Raw genomic sequence first — 16,546 nt, 5'->3', positions numbered from 1 at the left:
CGATGTGGGCTCAATCCCAGGACCCCAGGATCTGAGCCGAAGGCAGAGGCTTTAACTCACTCAGCCACCCAGGTGCCCCGCTTTAGTACATTTTTAAAGTTGTATAAATCCAGATAAAAAATGGAATCCAGATAAAAAAAATAAATCCAGATAAAAAATGATCTCAATCATCTGACCAAAAAAAACTGAAATACTTTGGGAACCAAAGATTTATCTAGTTATAACACAGCCCCCCCTCAACTCCCCCCCAAAAAAAAACCAAAATGAAAATAAAGAACTTCAAAGTTCATCAGAAGCAAAATTGGAAGCAGCCAGGAGCAATATGTTTAAGAGCTATGTAACACAAAACAGAAGTGGGAAGTATTTTAAAGCTTGAGGGCTGTATTGATTTGTTTGGAATAATAAAAAGTCTCTCGTTCTCGCCTTATGTTAAAAAAAAAAAAAGCTTAAGGGCCGCCTAGGTGGTTTAGTCAGTTAAGTATCTGCCTTGGCTCAGGGTCCAGGAATCCAGCCCCCCCCCCAACCCCCTCCCACCCCCCCACCCCCCCTTGCTCAGCAGGGAGCCTGTTTCTCCCTCTCCTCCCCTCTCCTGCTCTTTCTTGCTATCTTTGTCACTCACTCTCTGTGTGTGTCTCTCTCTCTGAAATAAATAACCAAAATCTTTAAATAATAAAATAAAATAAATACTTTAAATACTTATTTGGAAAAAACTCTTAAATATCCCTTGAAATTTTTAATTACAAGACGGAGTAAATTTTAGTTTCTACATAAACCCCTCTTTAATGTATAAATGACCACAAAAGCACTAGGTATTCATGGTTCTAAGAATTATATGTTACTATAATTGCTCTGTGGGCAAAACAGGCATACGTCAATGAATGGATCTTCTGAAAGCATGTTGCTTATCTTAATAAAGTTTGGGTTGTTGTTTTTTTAAGATTTTATTTATTTGACAGAGATCACAAGTAGGCAGAGAGGCGCACAGAGAGAGAGAGGAAGGGAAGCAGGCTCCCCGCTGAGCAGAGAGCCCAATGTAGGGCTCCATCCCAGGTCCCTAAGATCACGACCTGAGCCGAAGATAGAGGCTTATAATCCGCTGAGCCACCCAGGCACCCCTGGTTATTTTTTTAAAAAAAGAAGTTTGTTTTGGGGGCGCCTGGGTGGCTCAGTGGGTTAAAGCCTCCGCCTTCGGCTCAGGTCATGATCTCAGGGTCCTGGGATCGAGCCCCACATCGGGCTCTCTGCTCAGTGGGAAGCCTGCTTCCCTCTCTCCCTCTGTCTGCCTCTGCCTACTCTCTGTCAAATAAATAAATAAAATCTTTAAAAAAAAAAAAAGAAGTTTGTTTTCAAATATCTTCAGTAATCATGTCAAGCAAAGCTGTACTGTATTCATGTATGACCAAAATACCTCCAGACACGGAATCTATTTACTGGGTCATGAAAGGCATATTCACACATCGAAAGTAAACAGTTTCCTAACCTCTGTGTCTCATCATTTTGTGTGCAAAATGGAGGTAATAATATCTCCTGCACAGGGCTGTCGAAAAGATTAAATGAGATTATGTATGTGGTACCTATTCCTTACTGTGCCTCATAAAATTAGCTCTTCAAATAAATGTCTCTTCTTAACCAGAATTTATTTTTTCTCTCTAATTATAGGTGAAATATATTGTCCTCTATAAAAGGAATTTCAGATATTTTAGGAGTTTAGGACACTCAGAGAAGTCATTAAGCCTTTGTTCCGATGACCCCTCCCCAGAATGAGAGTAAGCGATAGGATCTATTCTAGAAGCTGCTTAGGAATTACTAAGAGTGAAGTGACATATGTCCTTTGACAGCAGCTTTTTTGGGACCTTGGAACCTTCTTGGCTCTTTTTCACTTGAACTCTGACTCCTTCTTTGCCTGCTGTGGGCTAGAACCTCTCTCAGGCTGCTTCCAACATTCATCTATCTCCTACTTTCTACCCCCTTTTTTTTCTTCTTAGAGATTCTTCTTCAAAAATCCAATACCTCATTGACTCCTCCATCTCCTCCGTGTCAAAAGGAGAAGCAGATGTGGATTGCCAGAACTGGCAATGAGTGTCTCTGAGGTCTCAAATTCTGAAGAATGCTCTGATTCCCACTCAAATTCAGGGAAGGCAGCCCAGTTCAAGAAGCTCCGGACATTTAAAAAAAAAAAAAAACAAAAAACCTCCAGACATGTAGTCTAATGACCTTGAGCAATTTTCTTACCTCTCTGAGTTTCAGTTATATCATCTATAATACAGGGAAAGTAATTCTGCATGAACCAAAGAAGGCCATTTTCACCCAGTGGAAAAGAAAAAAAAAAAAAAAAAAAAAACTACAACAAAAACCTTTTTTGTTTCCAAACATTGTGTTCAACAGACATCCCTCAACTTCACACTCCCTTTGGAGATTCAGGGCTGGGATCGAGCTCAGAGATGTGATGATCCTGAGGGACTGGCTGTAGTTCAGTAATGTAAGAGGGCTCAGGGCTGGGCAGCCTTTAGTTTTGTTGTTGTTGTTGTTTAAGCTGGAAGTTGAATGCTTTTTAGAAAAAAGAATAAAACTATTGCTTGAGTCACAATGGCCTTATAAAAATATCATGTAGGTGATCTGATAGGCTAGATGACCTGATAGGCTGTTTTGAAGATCAAATGATATAATCCACAAGAGAGTATTTTCTATAATATATATCGTGTCCTAGATGTTTGGTGACAGTGATGTTCTTCAGGTAAAAGCCTGCAGTCCACAGATCACTAAGACTCTGAATCATAATGACTCTTGGGATCATCTTTTCTAATCCTCCTCAAATGAGACCCTAAGCATACACATGCCGGACAGTTAGAAGCAGATGGCATTGGCATGCTAAAGGAGGGTCATTCTCCAGTAACACAAGTGGGGACTTATGTCCCCTTCCTTCTCGGTGTACTATGAATGGACATCACATCATCTCCACAATCAATTTTATATAAAAATGATCACTTCCATTCTTCATGATCTCATCCAGTTTTTACAATGAACTTTGAAAGTCAACTGCCATTCTTACAAACTTACATATACAATACTACACAATCCAGTAATCCTGCTCCTTGTAGGGGTGCCTGGGTGGCTTAGTGGATTAAAGCCTCTGCTTTTGGCTCAGGTCATGATCCTAGGGTCCTGGGATTGAGCCCCGCATTGGGCTCTCTGCTCAGCAGGGAGCCTGCTTCCTCCTCTCTCTGCCTGCCTCTCTGCCTACTTGTGATCTCTGTCTGTCAAGTAAATAAATTAAGAAAAAAAAAAAATCCTGCTCCTAGCAGTTGAATATTCATGGCAGCTTTATTCATAAAACCCAAAGTAAAAGAAACTCAAATGTCCATCTGCTGGTGAATGAATAAATACATGTTGGTATATGCATGCAAAAGAATTCTACTCAGCAATAAAAAGTAATGAACCATTGATACTCAGCAAATAATAAACCTCAAAAGCCTTATGCTGAAAGAAGCCAGACACAAAGACTGTATACTGTATGATTGCATTTGTATGAAATTCTACAAAAGGCAAATCTATTTGCTCAGAAATCAGAGCTGTGTTGGCCAGGGACCAGGGTAGGGGGATGAGATTAACCACAAAGGCACTAGAGGGAAATCTGGGAGGTGATTGTGTTGATGGTTATATGATAGTATATATTTGTCAAAGCTCATTGAATTATAATCCTTTTTAAATTTTTTTTATTTTATTTTTTTAAAGATTTTATTTGTTTATTTGTCAGAGAGAGTGAGCACAGGCAGACAGAATGGCAGGCAGAGGCAGATATATATACACACATATATGTGTGTGTGTGTGTGTGTGTGTGTGTGTGTATTCCCCCCGCCCGCGCCGAAGAGTTCATGGTTAAAGATGCTGGACAACTGTATTTCTGCTTTTTGACCACCATCATGTTGCTATTGTATTACTGGTAGACTAAATAATAAAAGTAAGATTGAAAGATCAAGCAATTACTTTGTCTTGGACTAATTACAGAAGGTTATTCCCATGTCTGGATCCATAACCCTGAGTCTCTAATCTATGGAATCTTCATTTTACTGAGAAACCACCACAAAACCTCTAGAGTCACCCAAATTGAGCTGAAATTTCATTTTCTGTGCTCTACTCCCACTAGAAACCTCTGATCATTTAATTATTTACTAATTAATTCCACATGCCTCCCCTACTTCCAAAGGATCTCATGCAACTTCATGAATAAGGCAAGCGTAATAATGAGAGTAAGTAATGCAAGTAAATGCAGGGTGCAGAGGCCAAATAACAAGAAGTAGCTGCAAATTTGCCATAAGCTTCTAAGTGGACCAAAAAAGGGGGAAGTATGTATAAATTTCAAAATGCCTATAAAATAAAGAAAAAACAAAGTATTAAGGAGAGGCAACATTCTTTCTGATTCTAAGACTAGGGTGAAAATTTTCCCATGGATCCTCTGAAAGAAGAACTTGTGTGACACAGCAAACATCATCATTGTTATGTGCTTTATTTTTTTTTTTTTTTTAAAGATTTTATTTATTTATTTGACAGAGAGAAATCACAAGTAGGTAGAGAGGCAGGCAGAGAGAGAGAGGAGGAAGCAGGCTCCCTGCCGAGCAGAGAGCCCGATGCGGGACTCGATCCCAGGACCCTGAGATCATGACCTGAGCCGAAGGCAGCGGCTTAACCACTGAGCCACCCAGGCGCCCCTGTTATGTGCTTTAAAAGGCAATGTACTACTAGGCATTGTTGAAAGAAATTAAGGAAAATCTAAGTAAATGAGAAGACATCTCATGTTCATGGATCAGAAGTTTTAAGTTTTTAAGTTGTCAGTTCTCCTCAAATTGACCTAAAAGTTAAGTGCAATCTCTATAAAAATCCCGTCTTCCCTTATTGGAGAAATTAAAAAAGCTGAACCTAAAATTCATATGGAAATACACAGAATCCAGAACAACCAGAATAATCTTGAAAAAAGAACAAAAATGAAGGACTCACTCTTCTCAATTCCAAACTTACTACAAAGCTGCAGAAATCAAGGCAATGTAGAATTAGCATTAGGATAGACACATAGATCAATGGAATAGAATGAGTTCAGAACTAGAATTGTCACACTGATGGTCAACTGATTTTCAACAAAGCGGCCAAGACCATTCAATGGAGAAACTTTTCAATAAACAGTGCTGGGACAATTCAATATCCACATGCACAAGAAAGAACCTGGACTTCCACTGCACACGATGCACAAAAATTAACACAAAATGGATTATAGACCTAAATTTAAGAGCTAAAGCTATGAATCTCATAGAAGAAAACAAAAGGGCAAATCTTCATGACTGCAGGCTAGACAATGGTTTCCTAGACATAATACTAAAAGCACAAGCAAGAAAGAAAAAAATAAATTGGACTGTGTAAAATTTAAAACTTTTATGCTAAAATACTACTATCAAGAAAGTGAAAAGTCAACAAACAGAATAAGAGGATATATTACACATTATTTACATATGTATAATATATATATATATATATATATATATATATATATATGACTCAGGGGTGCTTGCATGGCTCAGTTGTTCAAGTGTCTGCCTTAGGCTTAGGTCATGATCCTAAGGTCCTGGGATTGATTCCCACCTTGGGCTCCTTGCTCAGTGGGGAGTCTGCTTCTTCCTCTCCCTCTGCCCTTCCCTCTGCTCATGCTCTCTCTCTCTCTCTCTCAAATAAATAAAATCTTTAAAAATTTTTTAAAAATAAATAAAAATCATACATTATACAATATATATCTGATAAGGGCTTGTATCCAGAATACATAAAGAAACCTTATAACTCAATAACAAAAAATAGACTCAATTTAAAAATGGGTAAAGTCATTTCTCTAAAGAAGATATGCAAATGGACAATAAGCACATGAAAAAATGCTCAACATCACAAGCCATTAGGGAAATGCAAATCAAATCCACAATGAAATGCTACTCCAAACCCATTAGGATAGCTATAATAAAAGACAACAACATTGGTTAAGAAATTCTCATACTAATCAGAATGCAAAATGATGCAGACACTTTGGAAAGCAGTTTGGCCATCTTAAAATGTTAAACACACATTTAGCATAGGACCCAGCAATTCTACAGTTGGTATAGATCCGGGAGGAGACAAATATATATTTTTAAAAATATACGTAAGTGTCAAGCAAAAACTTGGATACAAATAAATGTTCTTAGCAGCATTATTTGCTGTATCTAGAAAGTAGAAACTACCCAAATGTTCACCAACATGTTTATTCATGAATGGTAACTAAAACATCATATATCCACATAACGAAATATTATTTGCCAATAAAAAGGAATGAAACACCGATACATGCCCTTACATGAAAGAACTATGAAAACACTAAGGTAGTAAATGAAAGAAGCCAGTACAAAAGACCACATATAGGCAAATCTTTCTAGACAAATCTATAGAGACAGAATTATTAGTAGGTGCTGAGGGCTGAGGGAGAGCGAGAATGAGGAGTGATTGCTTATGGGTATAGTTTTCTTTTGGGGTGATGAAATGTTCTAAAGTTAGATCGTGATGATATTTGCACAATCCTGTGAATACACTCAAAACCCTCGAATTGGATACTTTAAATGGCTGAATTCTGTGGTATGTGAATTATATCTTTTTTTAAAGATTTTATTTATTTGTCAGAGAGACTGAGAGAACAAGAGAGCACAAGTCAGGGGGAGCAGCAGGCAGAGGGAGAAGCAGGTTCCTCACTGAGCAAGGGACTTGGTGCAGGACTTGATCCCAGGACCCTGGGATCATGACCTGAGCGGAAGGTAGGCGTTTAACTGACTGAGCCACCAAGTCTCTGAATTATATCTTAATAACGTTGTTGGGTCTTTTTTTCTTTTTAAGGCATTAAAAAAATACCCTAGTCAACAGGCCCTTGCAACTTGTGGAGTTTGAGATTCTAGCTTTCAAGTGAAGAATGAACAACTTTGGGCCTCCGAGGATAACATTTCTTGAATAAGTTTTCAGTTGGAGTTAGACGGGGATGTGATCACTGGCAACAATTCCAGGTACAGATTTTGTGTGTTACCAATTAAGGGCAAAATTTTAAGTAGTTAGTTAACTAGTTAGTTCCTGTGTCTGGGCAGATGTGGTATATTGATTTCATGGACCGCCCGTGGGAACTGTTTGTCTTAGGCCAGCAGGTTGCCCTCTAGAGTATATTTCTAGGTCAGTGGCTCCCACCATCAATTAGTGTGTGTTCTCAAGGGATTTCAGCATTATCTTAAACAAAACATAATTAGGAAGGTTAAGTATCCTGCCAAAAAATTACATAATGCATTCCAAAGCCAACTAAAAATGAATTTTGGAACAACCGTGCTAAATATACACATTCAGCATGGGTTTAAATGGTTAATAGTCATGCTAACACTAAGTTTTTAGTACCCATGTAAGTTTTCTTTTTGAACTTATTTAAATCTCTCTTTAAGGATTTAGAAATTCTGCTACACAAGTTTCACTGGGAAAAAAGTTAATAAATTCTTAGACATCTGCCCCACTACAACATTGTCTGTCTTTCCTCTACGTTTGACTCCTTCTAGCATGTTCAATCACCTTGCTATGCAAAATTGGTCCACAACCTGGACATCACCAGGGAGAGCCACTCCAAACTGTTGAGTCAGAATCTGCATTTTAACAGGATCCCCAGAAAATCTGTGTGCCCGTTTAAGTTTGAGATGCCTTGCTCTCATACCTAACTGAAACTCAATGTAAAACAGCCTCAGGAAAACTGGGTGGTGCGTCACTATTAGTAATCTCAATTGAGACATTGTAGCAACCTCAAAATCCCTATTTGATTAAGGTGGTGAAACCTATAAACGTTCTCTTACTGTAAATGTGCATAAAGCACAGGAAAGAACGCTGTGATGACCACTCTTGCTTAAACATCCTGGATGATGGAGCAGAGAGGAGCTTGTTCTTAAGGAAATTTTCCCTCCTGTTCTAGTTGTCCCCAGATCTTCTGCTGGCTTTGCCCTTTTGGATCCAGCATCACGCTTTGTGAAAGCCCAGCCCGGACACTCCGCTGTCAAGCAGCAGGTGGTAAAGAATCATCAAGGGCAGGAGGGTTCCAGAGTGAAAGATGTACACTTCACTATTTCCTATTTTCTATATCAGTATAGAAAGAAGCAATTTAGACCTGGAGCACCACTGTTTTCCCTCACCCAGGTGGGTACAATTCACACACATGTGCCTTCATATTCCTTAAAGAGCATCAACTCTTCTGAACCCACAGGGTCTGAATACATGAACACCCCTCCATTGTACCTTTGCCCCCACATTTCCACTTCCTACAAATGAAGTTTATAAAGCTAAGTAACCAGGAGGTCTTTCCAAGCGAATCAGCGGTCTCCATGTCATGATGGGAGACTGGGAAGGAATCAAGAGAGATTTCTGAAGAATGATAATTAAGATGCTGATTCTTAGATTCCACCCTTAAGATTCTGATTCAGGAGGTTTGGACTAAGGACCAAAAATTAACATTTTAACAAGTGTCCTAAGCAATTCTAATGTAGGTGGTACAGGCCTATACTTGAGGGAACCAAGATAATGGGTTTAAGAATATCAATACCACCTTTGCAATCAAACACTTATTCTTATGCATCTGTTTCATTTTATTTTTAAAGATTTTATTTATTTATTTGACAGAGAGAAATCACAAGTAGATGGAGAGGCAGGCAGAGAGAGATAGAGAAGCAGGCTCTCTGCTGAGCAGAGAGCCCGATGCGGGACTCGATCCCAGGACTCTGAGATCATGACCTGAGCCGAAGGCAGCGGCTTAACCCACTGAGCCACCCAGGCGCCCATCTGTTTCATTTTTGAACTGATGTTGTCAGTTTCCTATTTGGCCTCCATGCAGCATTTACTGAGCAACTGTTGCTGGCAGAGAATTGTACTACCTATTCCTTTCCTGGTATGTTTGGGCTGGGTGGAGGGGATGGGGAGACGAGAAGGGTGTGATCACAATAGAAAGCGATTTCTCAACTTCCTAGCAAAATGGCAAATTCACCTTTTCATGATTTGTGAAACAGATTAACCTAAACAACTATATTACTCAACCAGAGTTACCGTCATTTGCTAATTTTTTTAGGGCACCAGCTACCTGGGATGTCCTAGCCTTACCGGTAGGAAGGTCAGTTCTGTAAACCCAACTGCCCACCTTCTCCCCTTGAAATGACCACAGACAAGTAACTCAACCTTTCCGTAACGCAGTTTCTTCATCTGTAAAATAAGGCTACCACCTACTTCGTGGGGATGTTGTAAGGAGTAAACAAAACCTTATCTAATGGATGCAGAGGGCTCCAAGAATTTGAACAATACAGTGAAGAATTCATTCCATTTTTCAGTCAAAGCTACAAGACCATTGTGAGAATACCAAAAACTGTTTCCAGAAACTGATTTGTAATTCTCGGAGAAGAGTGAAATTTAAACCTTGTTTATTTCAAACAGTTCAAGTGAATTATCGTCAGTCGAGTGACCTGAGATTTTTATTTTTTAGAGTTCTCTAACCCTTGGCTTCTTCGGGAGTTTGTCCTGCTGATGCCACTCTCTGCCCCAAAGTTCCGTTCCAAATCCCCGCTTGAGGCGGGGATGCAGAGGCGCGAGGTCCCGGGCAGGTGCCCCTCGGAAGCTGGCCGGGAGCCCAGCGCCGGGGGGTGGAGGGGCTGGGAGCGGACGGGGGTCGGCGGCCCCCGCCGGCGGCTCAGCGGGGAGGATGCCGGCAGGCGCCGGGAGCGTGCGCGGCCACGTGACGGCCGCTATAAGAGCGCTCCGGGCCCACGCTCGGCTCCCGCCGCGCCTCCTCGCTGGCCGCGCTCCCTCCCGGCACCCGGCTTCTCCCAGCCAGCAACCTGCGGCTGCGGCGGCCGCCCGTCCCCCTCGGCAGCACCATGACAGGTACGCGCCGCGCCGCCCCCCGCCCCCCGGACTCCAGCTCCTCGCCCCGCGCTGTGGCCGCCAGCCGCCTCCCCGCCCTGCAGCCCCGGGGGAGTTCCTGGCAGGACGAGGACCGCCGCAAAGTTGCAGGCTGGCTGCAGTCGGGCGTGCCGCTTCCTGCGTCAGCTGCTTCCCCGCCGCCCCCCGGCGCCGGAGCTGCGGCGCGGAGCCCGGGACGCTGTCGTGGGGGTGGCAGCCTGGCGGCGCCGGGGCCCCCTGCCGAAGCCCCCGTTCCTGCTTCCGTCTCCGTGCCCTTCCTCCTACTCTCACCGTGAAGGGCGGGCGGAGCAGCTGCGGCGGGGCCGGGTGGGGGTGGGGAGCCGGTTCCTGGGGGCGCCAGTCCCGCGCCCTGGGGCGCGGCGGGGTCGCTTGTTGGCCGCCCCCGCCTCCCGCAAGCAGGAACACTGGGAAGGGCCGGCTTCGAGGCCCGGACGGCGGCGGCCCCGGCCCGGCCCCGCTCCTCTCCCGGCCGCCGGGGCGCTGGCCGCCACGCCGAGCCTATTTTTAGGCCTTTGGGGCCGGGTTGCGGAAAGCTAGAGCTGGGCGAGCGCCCCAGGGGAGCGGGCCGCAGGCGGTGGGCGTGTGCCGGCTCACTTGTTGCAGGGGTTGACTCTGCCGGGAGTAGGGGAAGCTCGGAGATAATTGCTTGGTCTTCCGATGTTGCAGAAGCTAATAGCGCGGTTACGAGAGCGGCTGAAGTGCCGAAAGATTGCAGATGTAGCCGAAGGTGTTCTTTTTTACCCAGCTGTCCCTGGTCTCTCCTGTTCCTGTGTAATGTTTGCTAGGTGTTCCAGTTTATGTTCCTAAGCATCTGTCCTGTCCCTACTTCATCTTGGACAGTATCCACATCCTTGCTTCCTGAAGCCCTTGAGTCCTCTTTACCTTATTAAACTTGAATCCAGGTTCCCCCAATCTGGACTGCTTTTGAGTTAAAACATTAATCCTCATCCCCCAGATTACATACTCCTGGGGCAGACTGTCTGAAATGTTGCCATCTCATCATGGGTTGAAGGAACAAGTCAAGGCAGAGATTGATGGGCACGTCAAAGGACAGGTTACTGTTCTGAGCTTTCCTAGGTGGGAAGCCGGTGCCCCTTGAGGAGTGGGGGACACCAGTCTCTCTACAGCTTAATTACTATCCTGTTCAGGAAGAGTGTCCCGTGGGATGTGAAGATACTCTTTGGTGTGTGGCTGGCTCGCTGGCTCCTGCTGTAGCCCCCTGACAGCCTACAACTTTCTTTGGCTTCTCCACGGAATTCACTCTGCCTCCATCCAGCCTCCAGATTGGAAAACAGGCAAAGGGAAAATGAGACAGAGCGTGACTTCATGACAAAATGTCCCAACTCCTGGGTTGGGCAACAGTGCCCCCAAGTGACCCCTGCCACTGTTTGATCCTAAGTATCCTGTACATTTGGATGCCCACTGCCTTGTTAGAATCCCCGCAGATAGAGTGGACCTCAGACTCATTCCAGGGAATCGGAGAACTGGAGGGAGGGGTAATCCTTGTATTTGCCTTCCCTTCTGGCAACTGCGAGATTGAGTGTGTGTGTGTGTGTGTGTGTGTGTGTGTTGGGGGGGGGGCAGGATACAGGTTAGGGGTTGCTGCTTGGTTTTCCTAAAGGAAAAAAAAGAAAAGCAAGTTTGTTAGTGGTTTTGAGGTGGTCCCTAAAGCTGGCTAACATGGATTGGCTGCTGGTTAGATAGAAGCACTAAAGAGGGAAGGCCTGTCTATCAAGGTGATATTTGAGCAGACACTCAGAGTGACTTGAGATGTGGTGGGTGGTGTGGGTGCCTTTGCTTCAGGTTGAGGAAACAATATATAAAGCCTGAGGCTTGGCAGAAGCCTAAGCATCAGAATGAAGAATATGGCCTCTGTTTTCAGATGCTGTCAATTGAGGTCATTAGTTGCATTTGTGCTTGGCTGAAAGTACTTGTAGGAAACAGAAAATGTGCTTCTTGATGGCGTTGTCACCTGTTAATTTCCTGAGGTTTACTTTCTGGTGTTAAGCTACTATTTAGTCTGAGAACTTTGTGTGTTCAGACTCTAAATTGGGTTTAATTTTTAAAGCTAATCAGCCTGGTGGAGATTGCCAAAGATGCTAAAGAATGGTCTTGAATCATTCTTAAAGTGGGCACTTGGGTTCTTTCCTTACTCCCAAAGAAGCTGCTCCTTTATTAATAGAGAAAGTTGATCTCAGAGGAGCTGATTTTGCCAAGTTAGTGATTGAAAAGGGTCCTGGGGTAGCTTTTTCCAGGTAGGATATTATTAATGAGTGTGTTGTTGTTGTTGTTGTTTTCTTTCTCTTTGTATTAAGATCAGGCCTTTGTGACACTGACCACAAACGATGCCTACGCCAAAGGAGCCTTAGTCCTGGGCTCATCTCTGAAGCAGCACAGGACCACCAGGAAGCTGGCCGTGCTTGCCACTCCTCAGGTCTCCAACTCCATGAGGTGAGGACCTTCCTGCCGGTCTGTCCGTGGAGCTCTGAAGTCTTTATCCCATTTCTGGCATCACTGGGCATTGAGGCCATACCATTTACAGGGCTTGAGCACTAGGTGGAGAAAGACCAGAATTGCTGAGTGATGGATTTCTGGAGCTGAAACCTCTTCCTAGCTCTTGGGAACTATTCCAGCTGAGCTCCCTTCTGGAAGGTGTGGTTCTGATCCATGCTTTTACTGGTTCCAGCTGTGAGAAGGACCCTCCTGTAAGCAAGGCCTCTAGGATGACCTGAGTGAATATTTTAGTCCAGGCATTCCTTTTATGTCCTCACACTCCACTTGTATTTCTTTCCCAAATGCAGAGGGGCTACTTTGTTTCCTGTTTCTAACCAGGGAAACCTCAGATGACCGAAAGTAAGTAGCAGTTTTCCCCACTCTCAGTTGGCATTTGTAATCTAAAGAACTGTATTTATCATTTAATAGACTAGACTATTTTCCAGGATTTTCTGAACTAGGGATTGTGTGAAGAAAGCACCCTGGGGGTGAGGGTGGAGTGGGGATGGGGGGGGCACAAACTGCTGGTTGGTTGGGTTAGTTCACTTTGATTTGTTGGTATTAAACTTTGAAATATTTGATTGAACTACTTAGATCCTAATACTACAGAAATATCTGGGCACACTAGCAGCTCTGTAGGTGTTTATTTTTGTTTTCCTATGCCTCTTAGAAATTGAAAATGCCCTTTTTGTGACTTTTTTTTCTCACAAGAAATGAAAGCACATGCCAAGGACCTCTGAAAAGGCTGCTGTATATTGGGAGATACTTCTCACACTAATAACCTTATTCAAAAAGGGTAATTTAGGAAAATGCACAAAAGACTGTTTCCTAAAGTGTACATCTTAATTTGTAGTCTGTTTAGTGAGGCTGTGTGCAAGAAGATACATGTAGTCTCCCATTCCTCCTCTACTGTACTAAATGGCTCCACTGACCATTTATTTTCAAAAAGCTGATATTTACTGTGTGAATTGGAACATCTTTTTCTACAGTGTGGACACAGAATACAATACCAGTTTTGTTCTGCATGTTTCATATTGTTATAAATGTGTAGTGATGATGGGGCTTTATGGTATGTGTTCCCCTGCTCTGAGCTTAGTGTTCTAAGTATACCTCCACTTAACCCACCTCAAGATTGCTTTCTAAAATAAATCTTGAGTTAATTTGGGGCCTGGAGAAGTGTTGCACCTCACAAACCAAAGTGATTCTCTCATTATGCCAAAAGTGCTAAGCATACTGTAAGTGTTGGTTATATTTGATTCTAATAACTGGCAGCTGAATAACCAAGTCCTTTAATGTCCTTTGGGACACATGACTCGCTGTCAACTGCTTCAGCAAAAATGGTTATTTATAGGCTTTATTGCAGGTATTATATGCACTTAGCATTTGTAAAACGTGCAGTAATCGGCAGAAGTAATTAATGAAATACCATTGTTAAATACATAGGTTGTTGTAAAGATGTGCTCTTTTGAAAGGGAGTCAAATTTTGAGAGGTGGTTTCTGTAATTTGCCTGGTATTCAGTGATACAATAAACAATAGAAAAGTGCTGCTATAATAATGTATAAGACAAGTACTTTATCCTCACCAAAGCAATTTTTATTAGTGAAGTTAGCTGCCCATGCAAATTGATACAGTTTGGCCTGAAGTAAATTAAGACCACCTATTTAAGAGATTGTACTATATCAAAGTAACAGATTGCTCTACTAGTTGATGTGGTAGACTAATAAGAATACAATTTTACATTAGATGGATTACTTGTTACTTATCTGAAAAGACACTAAGCGCTGTTTTCTGGATTTGATTTTGGCAGAAAAGTTTTAGAGACAGTCTTCGATGAAGTCATCACCGTAGATGTCTTGGACAGTGGCGATTCTGCACATCTAACCTTAATGAAGAGGCCTGAGTTGGGTGTCACATTAACGAAACTCCATTGCTGGTCACTTACGCAGTATTCAAAATGCGTGTTCATGGATGCAGATACTCTGGTGAGTGTGGCTTTGGTGACTGGAAAGATGTATATAGTAACTGAGACCAGTTAGGCATTTGAGGAATGCTCTCAAGACGTGCCGGTGAAGTTCAGATAAAACCACTCATTGAAAGTATCAGGTGATGGAGGAGACTGAGCCCAGGCTACCTGACAGCTGTCATCTGAATGGTTAAGATCAGCAGATTGCATCTTTTGTGTTGGATAACTTAGGGAGAACTTAAGAGTATGCTGGGGCAGAACATTTCTGTAATGCTTTCCCTCCCACCTCCCTCCCCCCTTTGAATTAGGTCCTAGCAAATATCGATGATCTTTTTGAGCGAGAAGAATTGTCGGCGGCACCAGACCCAGGGTGGCCTGATTGCTTCAACTCTGGAGTCTTTGTTTATCAGCCTTCAGTTGAAACATACAATCAGCTGTTGCACCTTGCTTCTGAGCAAGGCAGTTTTGATGGTAGGTATCTGTTATCTTTATATTTGATGAAATGGTAGTAGCTTCTAGAGGCTGCTCTTCTCCAGGATCTAGTTGCTTTCATTCCTTGTGCCTGGAAGACAGCAGTGCATGAGGTGGAGAAAACATTTTCATTTGTGCTCTTGTTGGAAAGACTGTTGTGTGTCTATGTGTACATATGCATTTTTCTTTAAGTGTATAAGATTGAGCTAAGAGACATTTTTATACACCTGACTTTAACTGGCTTCCTTCTGTTTTAGAGTGATAAATGAACCATGATTGTTCAAGAATTCAAAAGTATTGAATCAAGAACTTTAACCACTGTCTTTAAATCTAAGTAAACTTAACTAAAGGAGCTAACAGGAGGACCAGTCATTGTTTTCATAGAAATTGGAGGAATAAACCTGATAACTTGGCTCTCATTCTCTTGGGAAGCATTGGAAAAAAAGATAGAAAATTAACTGATTAATCTCTCCAAATTCTCATTCCCTGTAAGGCTGCACATACGAGTGGTATTTGCAAGGTCAAAGAGTAGAACATTGGCAAAGTCAGCATCCATTTTCCATAACACAGAATCATATCTATTTACATGTATATAGAGAAAGGTTCTGACTATTCGTGGATTTAGGGTGCCACAGCCTTTGGAGAAATTTGAACAAATGAATTAGGTATGTTTCCATTTCAGGCCAGTCTCTGAAATAATAAATAATCTTTTTTTTTTTTTTTTTTTTTTTTTTTTTTTTTTTTTTTTTTTTTTTTTTTTAAAAAACAAACTATCCCAAGACAGAACTAGTTAATGTGCAAAAGCAGCATTTTCTAAAATTAATGTTAATAAATCTTTTGAATAAAGAAGAATGCCAGTTACATTAGAGAAGAAGGATCTGCTCTAAGAAGGGACTTACTATCAGATACTTGACATTGTGGCAAAGATCCCTGAGCTCTGAAGCAGATTTTGGGCACCAGGAGGTTCTTTTTCTCTCTCTGCCCCATTCTCCCAAGAGCAGATCTGAGATTGCAGAGAGTAGATCTTTTGAAAGTAGCAGAAATAGCTTTCCTCAGTTGACAAAAGGTTTGGCCCTCAGTAAAGATATGAAGATTCATTTCCATTAACTAGTTATAAAGTTAAAAGGCTTAATCTCAAATTTAAACATTTTAAAATAAAAGATTAAAAGTTTGTCAAATTGCTGAAGTTAAAACATTTTCAGCTATATATAAAACTGAAATTGGATTTGTTGTTGCTATTCACAGGAAATAAATTGTTTGATCACTTAACAAAGGATTTGGGGTATACAACTATTGAAATGTCATGAAGAAGATTAAGAAAATTCAAGTCTCCATCTCATGTGACTATTTGGCTAGTTTAAACTCTATGCCAGGAGCCCTCACAGTGGGGTTGATTTGGCTTCCTAGGGGACAGACCTATATGGTTGTCACAACTGAAGGGTGCTGCTGGCCCTAGTAAGTAGAGGCTTGGTTTGCTGCTGAGAGTCCTACAGTGAATGTGGACAACCCACACAGTGAAGGATTATCAGGCCCTAGTTGTCAGTAAGGCCAAGGCTGAGAAACTTTGCTCTGTGCCAAGACCTTATATGCTCTACATGAGCAGGAGTATATACATCATAATGAATGACGACACCTGA

The 16,546-nt window shown here is 42.2% G+C and overlaps 1 protein-coding gene and 2 long non-coding RNA genes across 6 annotated transcripts in view; 2 read left to right on the top strand and 1 right to left on the bottom strand.

Moving 5' to 3' along the window:
• The window catches only part of LOC131825022 (uncharacterized), a 41,172-nt gene extending 30,840 nt beyond the window's left edge, over positions 1-10,332 (bottom strand). Inside the window, exon 1 of the long non-coding RNA XR_009351090.1 lies at positions 10,252-10,332. This is a non-coding gene — a long non-coding RNA (uncharacterized LOC131825022). The remainder of the gene's footprint in view (positions 1-10,251) is intronic.
• On the top strand, positions 6,900-8,214 carry LOC131825024 (uncharacterized). The gene is made up of 3 exons (XR_009351092.1): positions 6,900-7,058; positions 7,994-8,085; positions 8,164-8,214. It is a non-coding gene; the product is annotated as an uncharacterized LOC131825024 (long non-coding RNA).
• The window catches only part of GYG1 (glycogenin 1), a 34,082-nt gene continuing 27,328 nt past the window's right edge, over positions 9,793-16,546 (top strand). For 3 of the 4 annotated variants that reach the window (XM_059163826.1, XM_059163827.1, XM_059163825.1), the window contains exons 1-4: positions 9,793-9,942; positions 12,297-12,432; positions 14,283-14,457; positions 14,747-14,909. In XM_059163826.1, coding sequence (XP_059019809.1) covers positions 9,936-9,942; positions 12,297-12,432; positions 14,283-14,457; positions 14,747-14,909 — 481 coding nt within the window. In that variant the 5' untranslated portion in view covers positions 9,793-9,935. The remainder of the gene's footprint in view (positions 9,943-12,296; positions 12,433-14,282; positions 14,458-14,746; positions 14,910-16,546) is intronic. The other variant, XM_059163828.1, reaches the window with a different exon arrangement.

Source organism: Mustela lutreola, chromosome 2 (genome assembly GCF_030435805.1).
Source record: "Mustela lutreola isolate mMusLut2 chromosome 2, mMusLut2.pri, whole genome shotgun sequence".
Taxonomy (NCBI): Eukaryota; Metazoa; Chordata; class Mammalia; order Carnivora; family Mustelidae; genus Mustela; species Mustela lutreola.
This window is presented reverse-complemented; position numbering and strand designations above follow the sequence as displayed.